This window comes from Spodoptera frugiperda, chromosome 28 (genome assembly GCF_023101765.2).
Source record: "Spodoptera frugiperda isolate SF20-4 chromosome 28, AGI-APGP_CSIRO_Sfru_2.0, whole genome shotgun sequence".
Taxonomy (NCBI): domain Eukaryota; kingdom Metazoa; phylum Arthropoda; class Insecta; order Lepidoptera; family Noctuidae; genus Spodoptera; species Spodoptera frugiperda.
In genome coordinates, this window is record NC_064239.1 from 12,539,465 (window position 1) to 12,558,672 (window position 19,208).

The window sequence follows — 19,208 nt, forward strand, 5'->3', positions numbered from 1 at the left end:
TCTTCGCCTAATTATGGCTATCCAAGCATCTTAAACCACGCAACGCAACCCTAAAAACATATTTATTCCAAAAACCAGCAGCTCTTTACCTTCCAATGAATTGACCTTAATCCGGCCGGTCGTATCGCTGTAACATTACCTCTAACAATGCCTACATTCGACCATTGTCCGGCATTAGGGTCTGAGAGCGCTCCCCGTATGCTGCGTCGGCTTTATTTAGTAAACAGATCTCGGTATTTGTGGATTTAGAATTTTGAATGAAAATCATTACGAATAGGTAGGGCTTCATAATAAAAGATTCTGAACCAACAACTGGGCCTTTTAGCATAATTTATCAAATTAGGTAAACGGCTAATGCTTTCAATGTCAGTTTGTTGGAGCCTTTTTGCATTTTAAACGTTCGTAGTAAATTTAAATAAAGACAAACTACCCTTAAACATGAACGTAGGAACCAACTTTGTCAGTTACCATTTCTGTATCACTTGTCATCTATTTATGCTTGGCCAAGAGTATATCATTCCGTTGCAGTCACCGGACATTTAGTTCAATTCATATAGGCGATCCGGAGCTGCGGACTACCTAGCGAGTTTACCAGGTGTCCGGCTCGAAAAGCAGGAGTAGGAACGGAGAGGTTTTAGTCAGTAAGAGTCTGTCAGTCCCTCTAGCCTCGTCCAATGCGGGAAAAACCATTGAAGGGCTTTCCCCGCTCAACTAAAAAAAGAAGTCCATGTAGATCAGACATTATTATAAAATACTCCCCAAAAATAATAAAAACTAACAAAACAACCCAATCAAGAAAGCAAACCAGTCCAAAGATTAAACTTCATAATACCAGTTCTTATCTAAATCAGATTTGAGGCGAGAAAAGCTAAAAATAGGGCATAATTTCCATTACGGTGACCGATCTTAGGGTGTTAATTGAAGGAGTCGGCACTAAGTGCATTTAGACCCTGAAGGTTGGAGGGAAAGGGAGGGAAAGGTCAACAGGTTAGTTGGGGCACACTGTGAGGGTTCTGTGTCGTAAATTAAAATATGGAGGCTGTGGGTGCGGTGTAGTTATTCAGGTTAAATTTGAGAATGTTGTTATTTTGCTTTGATAGTGATCTATCTGGCTAAAAAGGGGTAAATTGAATTTTTTCAAGTGTTTTGAGAAGTAAGTAAATGGTTTTATTAGAGGACTGCTGTTTTAAGTTATGAAATAGCAACATCAAAGTTTTGACTCGTGTTAATTAATGCTGATCAATATATTTTTACTCCAAAATTATTACGGTAGCCAAATACACTCAAACGTTTCTCAGAATGGAAACAAGAAAAACACTGAATGAAAAGGTCAAAAGAGCCGGCGACAAGTTGAAAGTCTGTCATTTGTCCCCATTAACAACAAATTAAATCGTAATCCATCAATTAATTCCGAGACACAATGGAAAGAAAGAAATCCAATCAAAACACCCGCAAAAACTTGATTGAAGTCCTTCCAAGCACTTTGCGCGGGAAATCTCGGCGGCCATTTTGTAAACTTTTAAGGAAATTAACTTTTTAAGCGATCTTACAATGTCTGAGTGGATGAAACGCATTTTATTAGATTTATAAGAAAAGCCCAAGGATTTACGAGTGTCCAATAAAATTGCAATTTGGAATTTATCGCTTAAATTTTAGTAGGACGCGAATATACGCGTTCAGGGAATCTCGAATAGCTTAATATTTCCTGATGCTAATTTCGTCTGCCTATTAATTGGAGTACTCGCTAGAGTAGACATTTATTGCGTTGTAAAAATGCTTTTATACTTTGAATGTTAAAGCTTGATTTTGAATGAAGGTTGGTGTGTGCGTTTCTGTTTGTGTTAAGCGGGGCATAATGGCCATGCCGAGTTTGTATCACGGGCTTTTGGATAAGTGATTGCTATGGTTCTGTTTTGATCATTCGGAGCGCAATGAGTAGGCAAGGCTATTCGTGGATCAAAGATCAAAGATGTACTTTGTATACAAATAGGGTGGCCCAAAGGATGGTCGAAAGGATGCTTTAAGAATACGGAGAGTCTTACAAAGAAACTTTATTAAGATACCTATTATAATAAGGTGTGACACCCTCATTACCATCTATATTTCCACACCAATATTCTCACCTGCCCTCTCATTTCAAAGTAAAAATATCTCACGCTGTAATAAAAAAAGAAAATTATAAATAGGCCCTTAAGAAAACTCAATTTGGCTAAAATTACTTTGGACAGAGACGTCAAAAAACTTAATCTGTTATCGTACCGTACATTAATATCTTTGGGACTGGAAGAAAATAATGAATTTTCACCAACGAAGACATTTTGTTTTAATTGTTCCTCGTTGACTTTTGTATCAAAAGAAAAATAAAAGGTATGTAGCCACCTACTACCTAATTATTCGCTCGAAAATTTGTTCCAAATTCAATTTTGAGGGTAAATAAAAGTTTCTCCTGAGTCGTCTACAAAGTTAATCTTTTCATACTAAAATCTTTGCTGTTTCTTGTAACTGAGATTTTGTATTAAATAATATGCTAACAATACAATTAGAAATTCAAATTCAAGTTAGGAATAAGCTAACCGACTTCGCTTAATGTAAACTTAACAAAAAGATGCTTTTGTTGTCTTGTTTTAAACTAAGCAAGATTTGTTTTGGTGGCTAACTATTTATCTGTTTTGGTTTGATTGGGAACTTTCCTATCAATCAACCAGTATTTTCTGTTTATTCGTTAATAGAATCAGTACCTACAAAATTCGCAGCATAGTTATTGTTTTAAAATCGATCATCTCAAGAAAGGTTACCGAAAGGTCTTAATTGAAAAAAATGCCAAGATCAGACACATAACTACCAATTTGGAAAAAGTATCATACAAGATCACCAATCTCATTAAAGATCTCACATTATAATGAAAAAAGTACAATATACATTTCTTACTTCTATACAATACAAAAACCGATCCATTAGGGTGCTCTTCCACCACCAGAGATGTGCTACGTTGCTGTGGATGCGTTTGCCTTCTACCAATCATGTTCATTGGTACTCATAGCTTAGCACTGGCGGAAACTGACTCACCTCAGTAAAGATATCACCTTTTTTATATGGAAAGATGCGTGCTATCGATGCGTGCTATAGATGCGTGATATGGATGTGTGCTATTGATGGCATCCCTACTATCAACACATCGCATACTCGGGCTGTACATCTTCCGCCGGTCTCATCTAGTTATTTAAGAGATGGACGTGTAAAAGTGTAATTTTATAACCTATTTGCAAAATAAATATAATTTATCATTGATATTTATTTCCTCGCACAGCTACTTTGCGACGGCGCATATCTTACTCATACCGCTACATAGTTTATATCAGTCTTATATCGGTTGAAACCATAAAGTGGAAACGGTCACATAGTTTCACATATTAGCTATTACATTATCGTAGCATAACTACATAGCACATCACTGGTAGAAGAGCACCCTAAACCTTCGATACCTAAGCCAATAAAAGAAAAAGAAGAACTGGAAATATAAAATAAATGTGCCTCCAACAAAAATCTCATTCAATCAGAACCCAATAATATGATCACAATAACTGGTATTTAAATAAATTTCTTTTATTACGGTTGTGAATGGAATAAGGCGGATTAAGGTCGGAATAAATCCGTAATGGAATATAATCGTAAACGTACGTATACACGGTGTAACAAAAAGGGGGTATACATATCAAGTGCACGGTTTCTAGATAACATAACAAACGATACGGGAAGGGATTTTTAAACTCATGTTTTCATGGAACGAAGTTATGAATTTTTCCAATACATAAAATTTCAGAAATCGAACATCAAAATTAGGTAGATACTGGTACTAGGCGATCAGATTTACAGAAGAAATGTTCCGTAATATTAGCGAGTGACTCCTGTAGTGCTGTGATACGTTTGTATGATTTAAAATCAAGAAGCATGCGACACCAAGTATTAGGTACCAATTTTTTTCAAAACGTATTTTGAGCTGAAACTTTGTGTAGAGATTCTATTCAACCTGTATTCTTCAGTGCTTCTTGATGTATGTGGGTATTTTATTACACGCTGTATATGAGTATACTCCGAGTTATAAAGGCATGTGTGTGATGATCCTTTAGTAGTGGAAATCGTAAATTCACATTCGGTCCTAATGTCCGGACGAAGATTGTTCGCGATGCTTACTGGGGCACGGCTTTTGATGGATGTCTGGGCCTATGAGATTAAGTTTAATATGTTTTTGATAGTGCTTCTTGTGTGAGTGTGATATATGTTTGTATTGAAGAAATCTTCTTTTATATCTGTGCTAGTCTTTTGATAAGTAGTTTCAGTTTTTAATAAGTAATAACTCCTTTTTAAAAAAAAAGGCCGGCAACGCACTTGTGACTCCTCTGGTGTTGCAGGTATCCATGGGCGGCGCTGATCGCTTACCACCAGGTGACTCGTTTGCTCGTTTGCCTCCTATTCCTTAAAAAAAAGTAATTATTTAGTAGGTTTACTTAAATTATTTTCCTGAGAATCAATTTTAATATTAAGCATGGGAGAGCCATGTTTCGGCACGAATGGGCTGACTCGACCGGAGTGATAGCACAGTCTCACAGAAAACCAACGTGAAACAACGCTTGCGTTGTGCTTCGTTATATGAGTGAGGTTACCGGACGCCCAATTACACCAAAATTCCTCTCCTCCCAATCCCCGATTACCCAACAACCCTTAAATTCCTAACCCCCAAACTGCCAACATCAAGTAGTGGAGTGCATGTAAGCTACATGCACTCCACGACATATGTATTGAGAATTTGCGTAACTTACTGTTAGAGCGGTTAGTTCACACATCTGTAAAGTTTATAACTTAGTTTTATCAGACTTTAACTTGAACCTAACATAATTTATCGTATGACGTTAAATGTGATGTTAATAGGGTACATGACTTATTTTTATTTCAATGTCTGTCTTGTAGATTATTGTAAAATAATAGACACGTTTTTTTTTTATAACGTCTCGCCTTTAATCCTCGATGGGGTAGGCAGAGGTGCACATTATGGCACATAATGCCAATGTACACCCACATTTCACAATTTATGTTGTAAGTCCCATGTAATATGTGAACCTATGGTGGTGAACCTATTGCCATATAACGGGCACATTTCCAGACTTTATAATAAAACTAGCGGACCCGACAGACGTTGTCCTGTCTACACGTCTTTAATTTGAAAATTTTAAACTTTTTTAATAAGCTAAAACATTCTGGACCTTTTTGATGAAAATTGTCATTCAAATGTTATGACAATATCTAACGTCATTAATATTTGACACTGCGATGGTAGCGCCGTCTGTCGGATCCAATGTAAAACATTCCAAAATCAACAACTACAAATAAATTAAAATTTAATTAAAAAAACATTGTCAAGCGGACAAAATTGTGAATGTAAACCATTCTCAGATCCCCTTGAACACACACAAAAAAAATCATCAAAATCGATCCAGTCGTTTAAGAGAAGTTCAGTGACATACACACGTACAGAAGAATTATATATATAAAGATCACAAAGGACCTCTAGGTCAAAATAAATGTGAATATTACGACGAATATTTGCCTTTTGACGGATATTCTTAACTCCACTCCATTGTGCTTATCGCTGTACTTTTTATGATCATGTATTGTAATACCTACTTGTATGTTAATGCATTGGCCGTTTAGAGAGCCTCTTGTTAAGATCTAAACGTTGCTGAAACCCGTTTCTTTCGGAAATGGCGTTATTAGGACTCCATAATGCTTATTTTTATTGAAAAACATTTTCGTAAAAAGGTGACTGGAGCATTTTGTACATATGTTTTGAATTTTTATGTTAAAGACTTTAGAATATGATTTGAACTTTGAAGATTTTTTAAGATTTAAGCAAAAGGCGTCAATGTCAAAATTATGTATTTCAGATAAAAAGGCACTTTTGAACAAAATGTCTGTCTGTCTGTCGGTCAGCCTATAATGAAGTTATTTGCTCTAGTTGCTATCTACATTAAGATATCAAACGTTTTAATATAGTCTGAAATCTGTAAGCTAAGTTTAAAATCTTCTTTTATAAATATTGAAAGTCAAAGTGCCAATAATATCAGTTTATGCCAGAAAGTCATCAAATTTTCATTAATTAATCTCACACTAAAAACAAAAACTTTAATAAAACGCAACAAAAGTAATTTCAACGATAATAAATGAACACAAAAAGTTATAGTCATACTTTAATACTAAACGGGTAATAAAACAAAAGCCTAAACTAATTCCACGGCGGCCATTTTGTAAAAACAACACGTATTATATTCCCGCCATAAATAACAGGCAAGTTTAAATCTAGAACATCAGTACGGCCAGCGCTAGAGGCCACAGATAATAACATTGCAAAATTCAAAAGAGGTTTTACATTTTACATTCTGACGTGAGCGAACTTATTGGTTGTTCCACAAAGTTCGTTACTGTTCATTCAACAGGAGCCCGGAGCGTGCCGGGTTTACTGAATAGTTCACTTTTGTTTAACTTTATCAATGAACTATTGAATTAAAATGAACAATAGTGTGTTTAATTTTTGTTTGCTTTAAACAAATGCTTTGATAAATTGGTATTTTGACGTCGTAAAAGCTATAGCGATTTAATTTTCTGAAAATATAAATACAATAAATAAAAATTGGGAAAAAACTAATTCCAGGTTTCATATTATTTTCGAAGCATTGAAAGACCTAGTGTAGACCTAACTTGAAGCAGGAGTAGGAACGGGGTGGTTTTTTTATTAGTAAGAGTTTGACAAGTCATTCATGGCCCCCTTAAAAAAAGGAAACCACAAATTTACCTTGGGCCATCCTAAACTTAGCCTTTAGTTGAACACAAGAACTCTGCAAACTTTAATATTTGCTCGATAAAATCTACATAGCTATTTCTATTGATACATTCATCAATAGCTATATTAATTTTGAGTAAATTTCAATATATTTGCTATACTGAATACATAGTCATGAAATATTTACTTTCTCCCAAACATAAGACTATTTAAACTTCTTAGTCTATGATCGGGGTTACAAAGCCAACAGAAATTTCCATCAATTAGTAATTTTGAAACGTAAATGGAAATTTGGTTGTAGAATAATATTAATTTCTATATTGAACTCGTCTATAAGACAAAAATCTTTACTTATTTATATTTCCACCTAAAGAAAATCAATTTTTCTGTACGATAAACACATTTTATAGTTTGATTTCAATGGATGTGATGACATGACTGCACGGTTGCCGCGCAACGTGTAGCAGGTTTGATTCCCGCACGGAACAACTCTTTATGTGATCCACAAATTCCTCTCCCGTGTCTAAGTGTCATGTGTATGTGACCGTTCAAGACACAGGAGAAGACCTAGTGTAGGGCACGTTTTAAAAACTTAATAAAATAGTGAAAGTAGAACATTCTAGAGGTAGAACGTGTAACCTATATACACGTTAGGTAACGGTAGACTGCAGGAAGTTACTCTAAACTGTAGCTTAACACCGGCACGTGGAGGACGCCCACGCGACTGTTTCATGCTCCTGCAGTATAAATTAGCAAGGCTATAGAATTTCTACATCTCTATTTTTGGATTATTTTATTTTATGGAACACTCCGGTAAGCTAACAGACGTATCACCTGATGGTAAGGCGTATCGCCGCCGCCCATGGACTTGAAACACCAGGGGCGTTACAAGTGCGTTGCCTGCCTTTTGGGGGTTAGGAATTTAAGGGTTGTTGGGGAATTGGGGATTGGAAAGATTGGGAAGGGCGGAATTGGCGGAATAAGCTACGTTGGCTTACCAGAGGCCTCACATAACGAAACACAACGCAAGCGTTGTTTCACGTCGGTTTTCGGTGAGGCCGTGGTATCACTCCGGTCAAGCCGGTCCATTCGTGCCATAACATGGCTCTTCCACACTTGAAACGATTCTACGTGTACAAGTCCGTAAGACATTATGTAATTCATTAAGTTATTCATTAAGTACTTAGCACATGAAATTATAAACTATCTTTTTTATTTATTTATCTTATAAAATTAACAATAGTGTGGCCTTAGAATTAAACTCGTCAAACTGTTACATATATGTCATATAGTTACTTTTCACCGGTTTGGTCCCACTTTTTAATCACCATAAGTGAGGGAGAGCCACGCTTCGACACGATGATACCACGGCCTCACAGACAACCAACGAGTAACAACGCTTGCGTTGTTACTCGTTGTGTGAATAAAGTTACCGAAGGCCCAATTCCCCCCTTCCCAATCTTCCCAATACCCGATTCCCAAGCAAACCTTAAATTTCTAACTCCCAAAATGCCGGCGACGCACTTCTAACGCCTCTGGTGTTTCAAGTGTCTATGCTATACCATCCATACCATCAGGTGATACGTGTGCTCGTATACCGGCCGTGTTCTATAAAAAAAACCGATGGGGTAGATAAACGTGTACCTACAATACCTACATACAATGTATCAGCTACTTTCCACCGTATGGAGATGAAGAAATCACTCAACCCAGCTCTTAACCACATGAATAAATCTAAACCAGATCACCCATGCTTAAACCATTAAAAATAATTGCCGTACCCAAAGAATGGAGGGAGAATCGGCAGCCATTTTGCTTCAATACAGTTCAGTTCAACACAATTGGTGTTTCTGTTCCAATGAAAGAACCGTCATAGCCAATTAATTACATTTCTCCATTATAACAGTACTCCCATACAATAATACTGGAACGATTGAATTAAAACAAAACATGGAAATGTATTGAATTGAAACCACGTGACGCTTCAGGCCTGCTGTTCACATAGAGTGTGTTAATTAATACAGAAGGTACAATTCATACCGACTGCCTCGTTGGTCTCACTGCCTCATTCGCGTTGGCCTAGTGATCGGCCAATTGCGATTGTTGGATAAGAGGTCTCGAGTTCGATTCCTGTGTCGGGTAAAGTATAGTAATACTTTACTACTGGGCTTTTTCGGTTTTTCGAAAATTCCCCAGTAGTAGCACGGAGTCTGGAATTGTGCCCAGTATACGTCAATAGGCTTACCCACTATTACACGGAACTTATGACACCAATAGTGAAAAATGGGTGTAATGTTTTAAAATAATCTACAAGACGGACATTAAAATAAAAATGACACATCTACGCTATTGTAACAACAGTCAAATAAATATAAACACCACAATAATATGTATATTATTGTGTGCTTCCAAACAATTAATCATAAGAAACATAAGTAGGTTTTATATAATATATTAGCAGGGATACACGTTATCCCTCATATGTTACTATGTTACCCAAAATATGAAGTAACATAGCTAAGCCCAAACGGGTGGCGTCGGTTGTTTGTCTTTCCCTTTTCCATTTTTTTTTTTTTTTTATTCGACAAAAACTAATGCTTGACTACATTCTTTTAAAGGTTCTCTACACAAAAGGCGTCAAGGATTACCGAGGCCCTTTTTACGCGGTGAAAATCAAATTTTAGTAACCTCGATATAATGATAATATTATAATCAAAAGTTTGTGGGACAGGATACTATGGGTCGATTTTTGTAGAATTTTGTTGAGGTCAAGGACAATTTAAAAGTATAATCGAGACAATAATGTTAGGTACGCCTTTTACATCTGCAATCGAGCATACGGGTCACTTGATAGTAAGCAATCGCCGCCGTCCATGTACACCCGAAACACCAGAGGCGTAATAATTTTATATAAACAGCAAATTTCGATGATTTAAAAAATAATCAATTATTTGGTTCGTATTGTTGTGTTTGTGATGAATTATTATTATGTTATCGGCTAATTCACGTAATTGTTTGACGAGGAACTCGACTAGTTTCAAGCCATGCTAGAGGCTCATATTCATGAGCAGCATTCCGCGACACACGACGCGGCGATTGTCGCGCTGCTACTGGCGACTCGAGTTTCGCGCCCATCGCGCGACGGCTGGAGGTCTGTCTGACGGGTCTGGAAGTGATATAGGTTCTGGTTACGATAACACCATCAATAGCTGTATGTAACTCCACTCCTCCGCCGCACTCAGAGTTATTTAATGGTAACTTAACCCAGATCTTAGCATTTGTTTTAGAAACAAAATCATTACTAAGAAATATTTTAAGTAATCTTTAAATACCTCTGATTACAGCAGTTAAAGTTTTTAAAGTTTTAATGAAAGCCTTAGTATTCGAACTAAATGAGATAAAAACTATGATTAAATTACCTCTCTCTTCTCCACAGACCTACCAAAAGCCAAGTCGAACCGCATCGTCTCCATCCTGGGCCTGTTTGAGCTGTCAGTGGGGGATGCTCCAAGAGCTGATGGTGTCTCCGAGCTGGCCGCTGCAAGGCTGGCGGTGGACCACGTCAACAAGCGTGGTCTCCTGCCAGGGTACAAACTGCATCTCATCACTAATGATACTAAGGTAAGTTTTGAGGTGAAGAGGGAGCTATGTCTAAACATGTAAATGGTCCCATGTAAATTTGCTTTTGAACACTTTTTTTTAAAGAGGCTTGAAAATGTAATTGACGCCATGTTAGTTCACTTTTGAATATGCAATTTCACGCCTTTTATCAATTTCACCCGAAGGGGTAGGCATTGGTGCACATTACGGAATATAATGCTTTTGAATAGTTTTTTTTTTTATAAGAAAGCTAAGTTTTTCTCCTGTGGCGTCATAACATTACACACACAGTTGCTTTTACATAAGCGTAAGTAACGTTATAACGTTAGACTTATAAGTCTCATAAAATAAAGGGTGAGCCTATTGCCATAAATATACCAAATCAACTTTTAAATGCCATGTAAGTTGATTATTTTAAGAGAACAAATACACTATCTTGAGATAGGCGAAATAATAACATATATATACAAATACACATTACATCCCTAACCAGCCCCTTAGCAACAAACTGTCGTAAAGTGCTCCGTTCTAAAAGTTAGCTGTTTAATTCGCCCACACACCGAGCGAGACACTATCTAAATTATTCCGTCGCCTGTTTGTGCAACTTTAAGAGTTGCATTCTATTTCTAACTTTAACTCTGTGGCTTAGGTTAGTTGCAAGTTTTAGACTTCGATGCCCGTGCAATGCACTATTGATTAAAGATTTTGAAGTTTTAAAATAGTCTGGCTTATTGTCCCGAGTTCAATTCCCGGGTTAGCTATTTTGGTTATAGGGTATTTACTATAGTAACTCACAGCTAAAAACAAAGCAAGCGGTGTCTCACAACACGGTTTTCTGTGAGCACGTGATATCACAGACAAAACGGCTTATGCTTTTTATATGCAATAAGCCAGTAAACAAGCAGACGCATCACCTGGTAGTAAGCAATAGTCACCGCCCATGGATATTTGAAACACTAGAGGCGTTACAAGTACAAATTCGCGCAGAAGTGTCCTAATATATAGACTACCTCGTTGACTGAGTGGTTCCAAGTGCGACTGCCGGGCAAGGACTCTCGGGTTCGATTCCCGGGTCGGGCGAAGTATTGCTGGGTTTTTTTCGGTTTTTCAAAAAATTTCTCAGTGGTAGCACGTAATCTGGAAATGTGCTCGGTATATGGCAATAGGCTCACCACTTATTACATGGGGCTTACAACATAAATTGTGATATGTGGATGTACATTGGCATTATGTGCCATAATGTGCCCCTATGCCTACCCCTTTGGGAATTAAAGCTGAGACGTTATTGAAGTGTCCTAATATGAGTTTCATTTTCCAGTGTGACCCAGGAGTGGGGGTGGATCGCTTCTTCCACGCTCTATACACAGAGAGGGACTCGCGCATGGTGATGCTGCTCGGCACCGCCTGCTCGGAGGTCACCGAGAGCATCGCCAAGATCGTGCCCTACTGGAATATTGTGCAGGTACGGGTTTTAAAATTGATTTCTAAATGCTAATAATGAAAAAAAAAATGTCTTTTGGCCCACGATTGATTGTGAATGTCATAATCAGTGGTATGCCTATTTGCCTATTGTTTTACTGCCATATAGGCAGGCGTGCTTCATCGCAGGTATCATCGCTTACGACCAGGCGAGATAGTGGCCAAATCTACCAAATACTAATAAAAAAAGGAACAACCGCGAAATGTGATCTTCATTTTTTTAAGTTCCCCGTGAATTAAATAGTCACAACATTTGCCAAACCCAACCATGGCTTGAATAAAGGTGTATCGATACTAGACTAGCCATCCATAGCGTGGATAGCCATCTATAGCACGCATATTTTCATATAAAAAACATAGCTTAGCTAATCCTGTTTCCACCAACACTATGCTATGTGTATCAATGAAAATATTATTGGTGAAGGCCAAACGCATCCACAGCCTTCCGTAGCATAGCACATCACTGGTGGAAAAGCACAATTTTGCTTTTACTTTACTACAGGAAAGCGATTTTCATTCCAACAAACCCAAGCAAATCCAGCTGACTAAAAGGAACGAATAAATCCTTACTTCAATCTACACTATCTGAGCACCGTAGAGGTTCACGAGCCCGCATGCATTCGACAAATTCTAAATTCTCTCTCTGTATTTTGATAAAATCAGTTTCCTTTCAAAACGTGCGCTGGACACACCAATTTTCACTGTTCATACTCGAAGCCGTCAAAAACATGGCGTTTCCCAGTTTCCCTCTACGTTCGAGAAAAACAGTTTACCAGTCATCGACCGGGATGCTATTCCAATTCTCAATTTCCAAACTGTGATTTTTTGAACTAGAATTTTGCTGTGACTAGTCACCTGAGGCAAAGTTTTTTTCCAAAATGTTTATTTTCTATCTTGCTTGGAAAAAGAGAAATTGTCGAGTTTTTCAGTGCTTTTTGGTTAAGTGTGTTATTGAAACATGGGTACTTAATATTTAAACGAAACCAGAACGAGTTTCATCGTAATAATATTTTCATAATTATTGTGATTGATATTTATCTTTATTTTAATTCAATACATAAAAAATCTAAGTATTTCTTAATTCATATAAAATTAACATTTAACAAATCACAAAGAAATAAGTTTTTGGAACAGAGCTAAAAAAAAGTACCTACAGCTTCATTTCATTAGATGACAAAACCATATTAGATGTTCAAAAGTGATTCTTACTTGATTACACAATCTAGCAAATCGTTGAGAACCCTGGGTTTAGGGTTAATCCTTTTGTCACTCCCCCAAAGGGATATGAAAGGTGCAGACTAAAAAAGAAAGGTCCTTCACCCTTTTTTTTCTTATGGACGTTATATGACGCGGTAAATTGGCATTGCTTAGCTTCACTAGTGTTGTATGTAGTCATAAATGGGTAGATATTAAGATATAATATATTTAATACCAGTTTATCATAGTCTCGCTTTGTAGGATCTTTCTGCACATACAACGGTCAGTTTAAACTGGTTTTGTATAACTTGTTGTGTACAGTAACCAACTTGTTAAAGTATGCAGTATCTGTCAATTATTTCATTGGATTTTTGATTTTATGTCGGACCAGTAAGGTTGATAATCTAATAAATTTTGACAAGGGTAGCTTGACTTGCTGGTCTCTGTACTATGTAATGATAAAACGTCTTCATTCACAAAAGGCCTTTAGTTCCCAAGTTGACTGAAGGCCAAAAGAGTTGGGCCTTAACAAAAACTGGCCTTTCTAAATAGTTCTTGTAAAGGGTCTGAAACTTTACCAATTAAGTAAGTGAAATTGAATAGTTTGCTTTTTTGTCGAGTTTATAAATAGACCAGCTTCGGCCAACGGCTTCGCCTACGTTCCCGTCGTATAAAAAGTATCTATCCTATCGCCCAAGTCAGCTCACACCAAATTTCATCAATGTAGGTTCAATAGCATTAAAAACTTTCACGTTTATAATACTAGTGTGATATCGGAGTTGCGGATTGCCTAACGGGTTACCGGGGCTCCGGCTCGGAAAGCTGGAGTAAGTGGTTTTAGGTTAGTCAGTAAGATTCTGACTCTTCCTCTCGCTAGGAGAAGTAATTGGATTATTTTCCCCTCAACAAAAAAAGTGATATTTATAGGGGGCTTTTTCTAACGAGTTTTACTTATATGATACTGTAATATCTAGGCTATTTTGACACAAAAGGATAGATAGGCAATCTATTTACTAAAGGCACACAATACACCCACTCATCAATCACGTACTTAGGTCCATTAGGATCCAAATATATAAATAGGATAGAATTTCACAGAATTCTATAAATTAAATACAACCGAAAACAAAATGAAACTTATTCTGATACACATTTAATTTAAATGGATTACAAATTCTAAACATTAAAATCACCAACTACCCACAAATTAGTCACGAACTAACTGTAGCCGCTTAAAACCAGTTTGAACCAGTTTCAACTACTTCAATCCGGTACTTACCTGCTACGGGCGTCGACGTCAACTCCAACAAACGAAGCTAGCCTAGATAGACAACTCGATTTTCCGTCTATAGGGAGCATCTGAGACCTAGAGTGTTATTCAATTTACAGCTGTAGTGTTGGAAAAATAGGGTTTAAATTTGAAGTGTATTGGTGCGTCCAATATTTGAATTTTGGGTGGGTTTGTTTTGCTAGTAATTGTATTAGGTTGAGGAGATGTGATTCCATTGAGTAGAGCGTCACAATGGTTGGGAAATTCACACTGGATTCATGTTTTGTTACTGGATTACGTCATGTAACGATTGAACTTCAATGGATACCTGATACTTTAAGTGTGTGTGTAGTATGTTTTATAGTTTTATACAATTAAAGTAGCGAAGTCAAAGCATTTATTTCAATTAATCCTAAATTGGGCACTTTTGAAACGTCAAATTGAATTGTCCGTCAGTCCGTCAGTCTGTCTGTCTGTCTGTAAAGCTAGGCGTTCGTTCCAAAGTGTAGCTTCGAATGGAGAAGAATGAGCAAGAAAGTCCATATCGCTGCTAGCGATAACGATGGGTTCGATTTCCGCACGAAACAACTCTTTATATGATCCACAAATTGTGACCTTACGCTGAGAATTATGAAATAATTCATGTAGATATTATATAGGTTCTCATTTATTTCAGACTTAGTGAAATAATCACGTATGATTATATTGTATTTAGGCAGTAATCAGAAATAAATGATAATAAAATAATGTAAGTTCGTCTCGCTGTATGGAATTAATCAATTTCCAATCATAACCAGTAAAGGTCAGCTGTAGCCTTAATGCTGTGTATCAATCTAGCAACAACAATAGTCTCGTATAGGGCTGCCACTAATATCAAAAATATATTAACACTCCCCTTTTCAGATAACCGTGTAAATAGAGAATAGTGTTTAAAACAATGGAAATGTAAGAACATTTCTAGGCAAAACATTTACGAACATATTGCTAATAATTGATTTGATTTGATTTCAGCCATGATCGTCTCACTGCAGGGCAAAGGCCTCCCTACCCTCCTTCCACTCCTCTCTGTGTAAAGCTTTTACGGCTAATATTTGTCATAGTTGTCGAGTTACACCTTTATTTTCATGTCTATTCTACATTTCTGTCACTAACAGTACAATTGCAATTTCTATCGAATAAAAAAAAAACTTTGACTAGCAACTTTACTACTTTGTGTAGCAACCTTAAATTACGATGACACAGTGACAACCCTACACAGAGATTATCAATCATAGTAATTAATTTCACACACGAGTTAATGATTGTTGTAGTTATTGTTCATTAATGGAGTGATTACTAATGACAGTAGATTAATTGCAATATAATTTATTACATAAATACATACCTACATACGTATTGTTCCGGAGCTGCAGACTACCTAGCGGGTTTACCGGGGCTCCGGTTCGAAAAACAGGAGTAGGAACGGGGTGGTTTTAGCCAGTAAGAGTCTAACACTTCCTCTTGCCTCACCTAAGCCGAGAAAAGTCATTGGATGATTTTCCACCCTCAAAAAAAAACATACGTATTGTTATGTATTAATTAATATCTTTTTAGTTTGTACAGACAGGAGATCATTTATTTTAATCTTTCCCTTCTGCCTTGTACAGAACCCACGCGGTCATTTTCAGTTTGTGTTTAATCCTGTTGATATACATAAAACTTTATTTGTGTGAAACTAAATAATAGCAAACTACAATATAACTGAAATCGGGCCGAACTGAATGAATCGCTATGCTTAACAGCATCAATTGTAACAACGTACTGCAAAAGACTTAGCAAGTTCCAACTCGAAGCAGTACTAGAAATGGGGGTGGGTTTTAGTCTGTAAGAGTCTGACACTCTATCTTCTCACACCCAAGGCGGGAAGAAAAGCAAAAAAAAAGATCATAAGACGAGTAACACTGTAATAAACAGTTTGCTTATACTCAACAGGTATCATTCGGCTCCACATCACCAGCCCTCAGTGACAGAACAGAGTTCCCTCTCTTCTGCAGAACAGTGGCTCCTGACTCCTCACACAACCCTGCCAGAATTGCATTCATCAGGTAAGTCCAAAATACCAAATGACTACGCAGCGTAGTAGCTACGAAGGTACTACGGCGTAGTAACTTGGCTACGATTGCTACGAAGTTGTAGAAAAAGTTAGCTAAGATAGGTTATTTTCGGGTAGTTTGTTATATACCCATCCTAAGTAATGTCATTATGTAATTTATATGTCCATGTAACTGACTTATTCTACTTACGAAATAATCAGTCAGACAAAATCTTTGACCTTATTTATCAAAGTAACCCAAGAATCGATTGTCGATCTAAAGAGATTGATGTTTTATCCTGGCATGGATACTGAAAACTCTTTATATGAAGCTATTACAGTATTATATTATCAATAGCCTATTAATGGCCACCGCTGACCAAAGTCTCTTCGCACACAGAGAAGATTTGAGCATTAATCACCACAACGCTTGCTCAATATGGGTTTCCTAACAATTTTTTCCTTCACAAATATTCTTAGAAAGTACATATAACTCGTAAAATGTCACATTGGTACTTGCCGTTGATAGGTTTTGAACCCGCACCCTCATGCATGAGGAGCGGGTGTCTTAAAACTCCGGGCCACATAACGTCACGCTTGTCTCCCATAAGGGTAGGCAGAGACAATGGAACGCCAATTGCTACGAATCTTACATAGATACCTCTTTCACTTTTGGTTACAGTACAATTCATTTTACTAATAATTTCAAAATAAGCAAAGTAGAAGTTCTCGTAACAAGAAGTTGGAAATCTAATTTGTGCCGGTAAAGTTGACTGCGCGCGCTGCAACTGGACGTCGAAACTATTTCTTACTTTATTTAGATTTGTGTAAAAACTTGTATTCAGGTGAATTTATTGGTTAAATAAAGTTTAAAATATGATTTAGTGGCCATGAATAAGCTTTTCTGACAGAGAGCAGCATTATTATTTTTTTGATTGGAATTTTAAAGTGTATTTTGTAATATAAGTATAATATTTATCATTATAAAGAAAGGATATTTTTAAATATTGGTACATGGTGGTCCAAAGATTAAGCTGAGAGATATAGTTTTAAAATCTGGGAAATAGTGATTGAGAGACGTTCTTTGTTTCCAAGATTTTCATTTCCATATCCAGGGATATACGGCATTAAAATATATCTGTGCATTATAAATTAAAATCATACAAACATTTTACTGAATACAGAATCTTGTTTTGTCTCGAAATCAAACCGACACAGAATTATCCAACAACCTTAATCCAAGACCAGTCAACTATTAAAAGACTAGCGTTGTTTAAGACGGAGTTTTAATGTAATCATGTTACCTGCTACTCAACTGTTGCAGCAACTTGCTACTGTAACTGAATTAAGTGCAACATTCATTTGATTTCTACCTCGAGTTGGAAGCGGAAAAGTTTGTTGTAGTGCTGCGAAACTTGATTATTGTATAGCTAAAAATGTTTATAATATTGTGTATTTAAATACAAATATAAGTACAAATATATGTTGTTTTTCTTAATAATACTAGCTTATGCTAGCAGCTTCACTCGCGTTCCTGTGGTTTATTACCGAAATCAACAAATTCAATGATTCATTTTTATATGAAAGACGTACGTAAAAAAATCACACCTTTTAAACCATATTACATTTATAAAAGTCCAGTAACACTAACAGCAATTGATTACCCAAAATGAATTCATTTACTAATTTAACGCACGTAATAATTAAATGAATTCATGCTACCACAAAATTCACAATAACAAACTAAAATACACACCACAAAATTCCAAAACTAACAATATAAATAAATTGTGTGTTTTTATAAACGACGCTGACGATAATATTTTCAACAGAAATATATTTATAGACTAATAATAATAACAATACCTATATCGAATAAACATAGTCAGTTTACCTTATTTCCAATTACCACTATTTCGTAACTGCTAAAGAAAAAATATATTTCAAGCTATTTTGTGAACAATTTGGTTCTCATCATATACTTGTAAAAGTTCCACTTATAGGTAAAGGCTCTTTGCCGTTTTATTTTTAGTCTCCGCACCTTACTTTCGCAGCATTTAAACCCTAAGGTTGACTGGTAGAATATGCCATATGGTATTAAGTTCGCCTTATGTACCACTATTTAATTGTATTGTGTACATTTAAGATTAAATAAATAAACGTGGAACAAGAATGAGCATCAATCACCACGTTTACTCAAAAAAGGTTGGCGAATTCAAAGTTGTATTTTTAAGATGTTTTCACTTTACCGTATATAAGTGATATCGAAATTAACTTAATAGCACTTAATAGATATATATGTATATCTATAGGAAGAGCTTTTTGTTTGTTTGTTTGTTTGAACGCGCTAATCTCCGGAACTACAAGTCCGATTTGAATAATTATTTTTGTGTTGGATAGTGCACTTATGGAGGAAGGTTATAGGGTATAAAACATCACGCTGTGATTAAAAAGAGGTGAGCGGAACCATGTGACAGTAGCTATAGTCTAAGACAAACCCAATGAAATTTTATTCAATCTCAAAAACAGTTATCGAAAAGTTAAACGTATTCAATTATCACCCTACACACCGTGACTCCAACGACCTTTCCCAAGACCCTTTTTTAAGAAAAGAAATCCTCTGAACCAATACTTCGTTGTAACAAATAATTTCCTGCCCATTGTTATCTTGTAAAATGGGACAATATTCTGGCCTAACTTATAAGTACGTGTAAAGTGAGACTCGTGTGAATTTGAAAAGAATTTCCAAGTATTTTGAC

General features: G+C 36.3%; 1 protein-coding gene across 1 annotated transcript in view; it reads left to right on the forward strand.

The window, feature by feature from the left end:
* Window positions 1-19,208, forward strand: part of LOC118265550 (gamma-aminobutyric acid type B receptor subunit 2) — a 185,905-nt gene that overhangs the window by 150,964 nt on the left and 15,733 nt on the right. Inside the window, exons 3-5 of the mRNA XM_050706014.1 lie at window positions 10,269-10,453; window positions 11,751-11,894; window positions 16,350-16,462. Coding sequence (XP_050561971.1) covers window positions 10,269-10,453; window positions 11,751-11,894; window positions 16,350-16,462 — 442 coding nt within the window. The remainder of the gene's footprint in view (window positions 1-10,268; window positions 10,454-11,750; window positions 11,895-16,349; window positions 16,463-19,208) is intronic.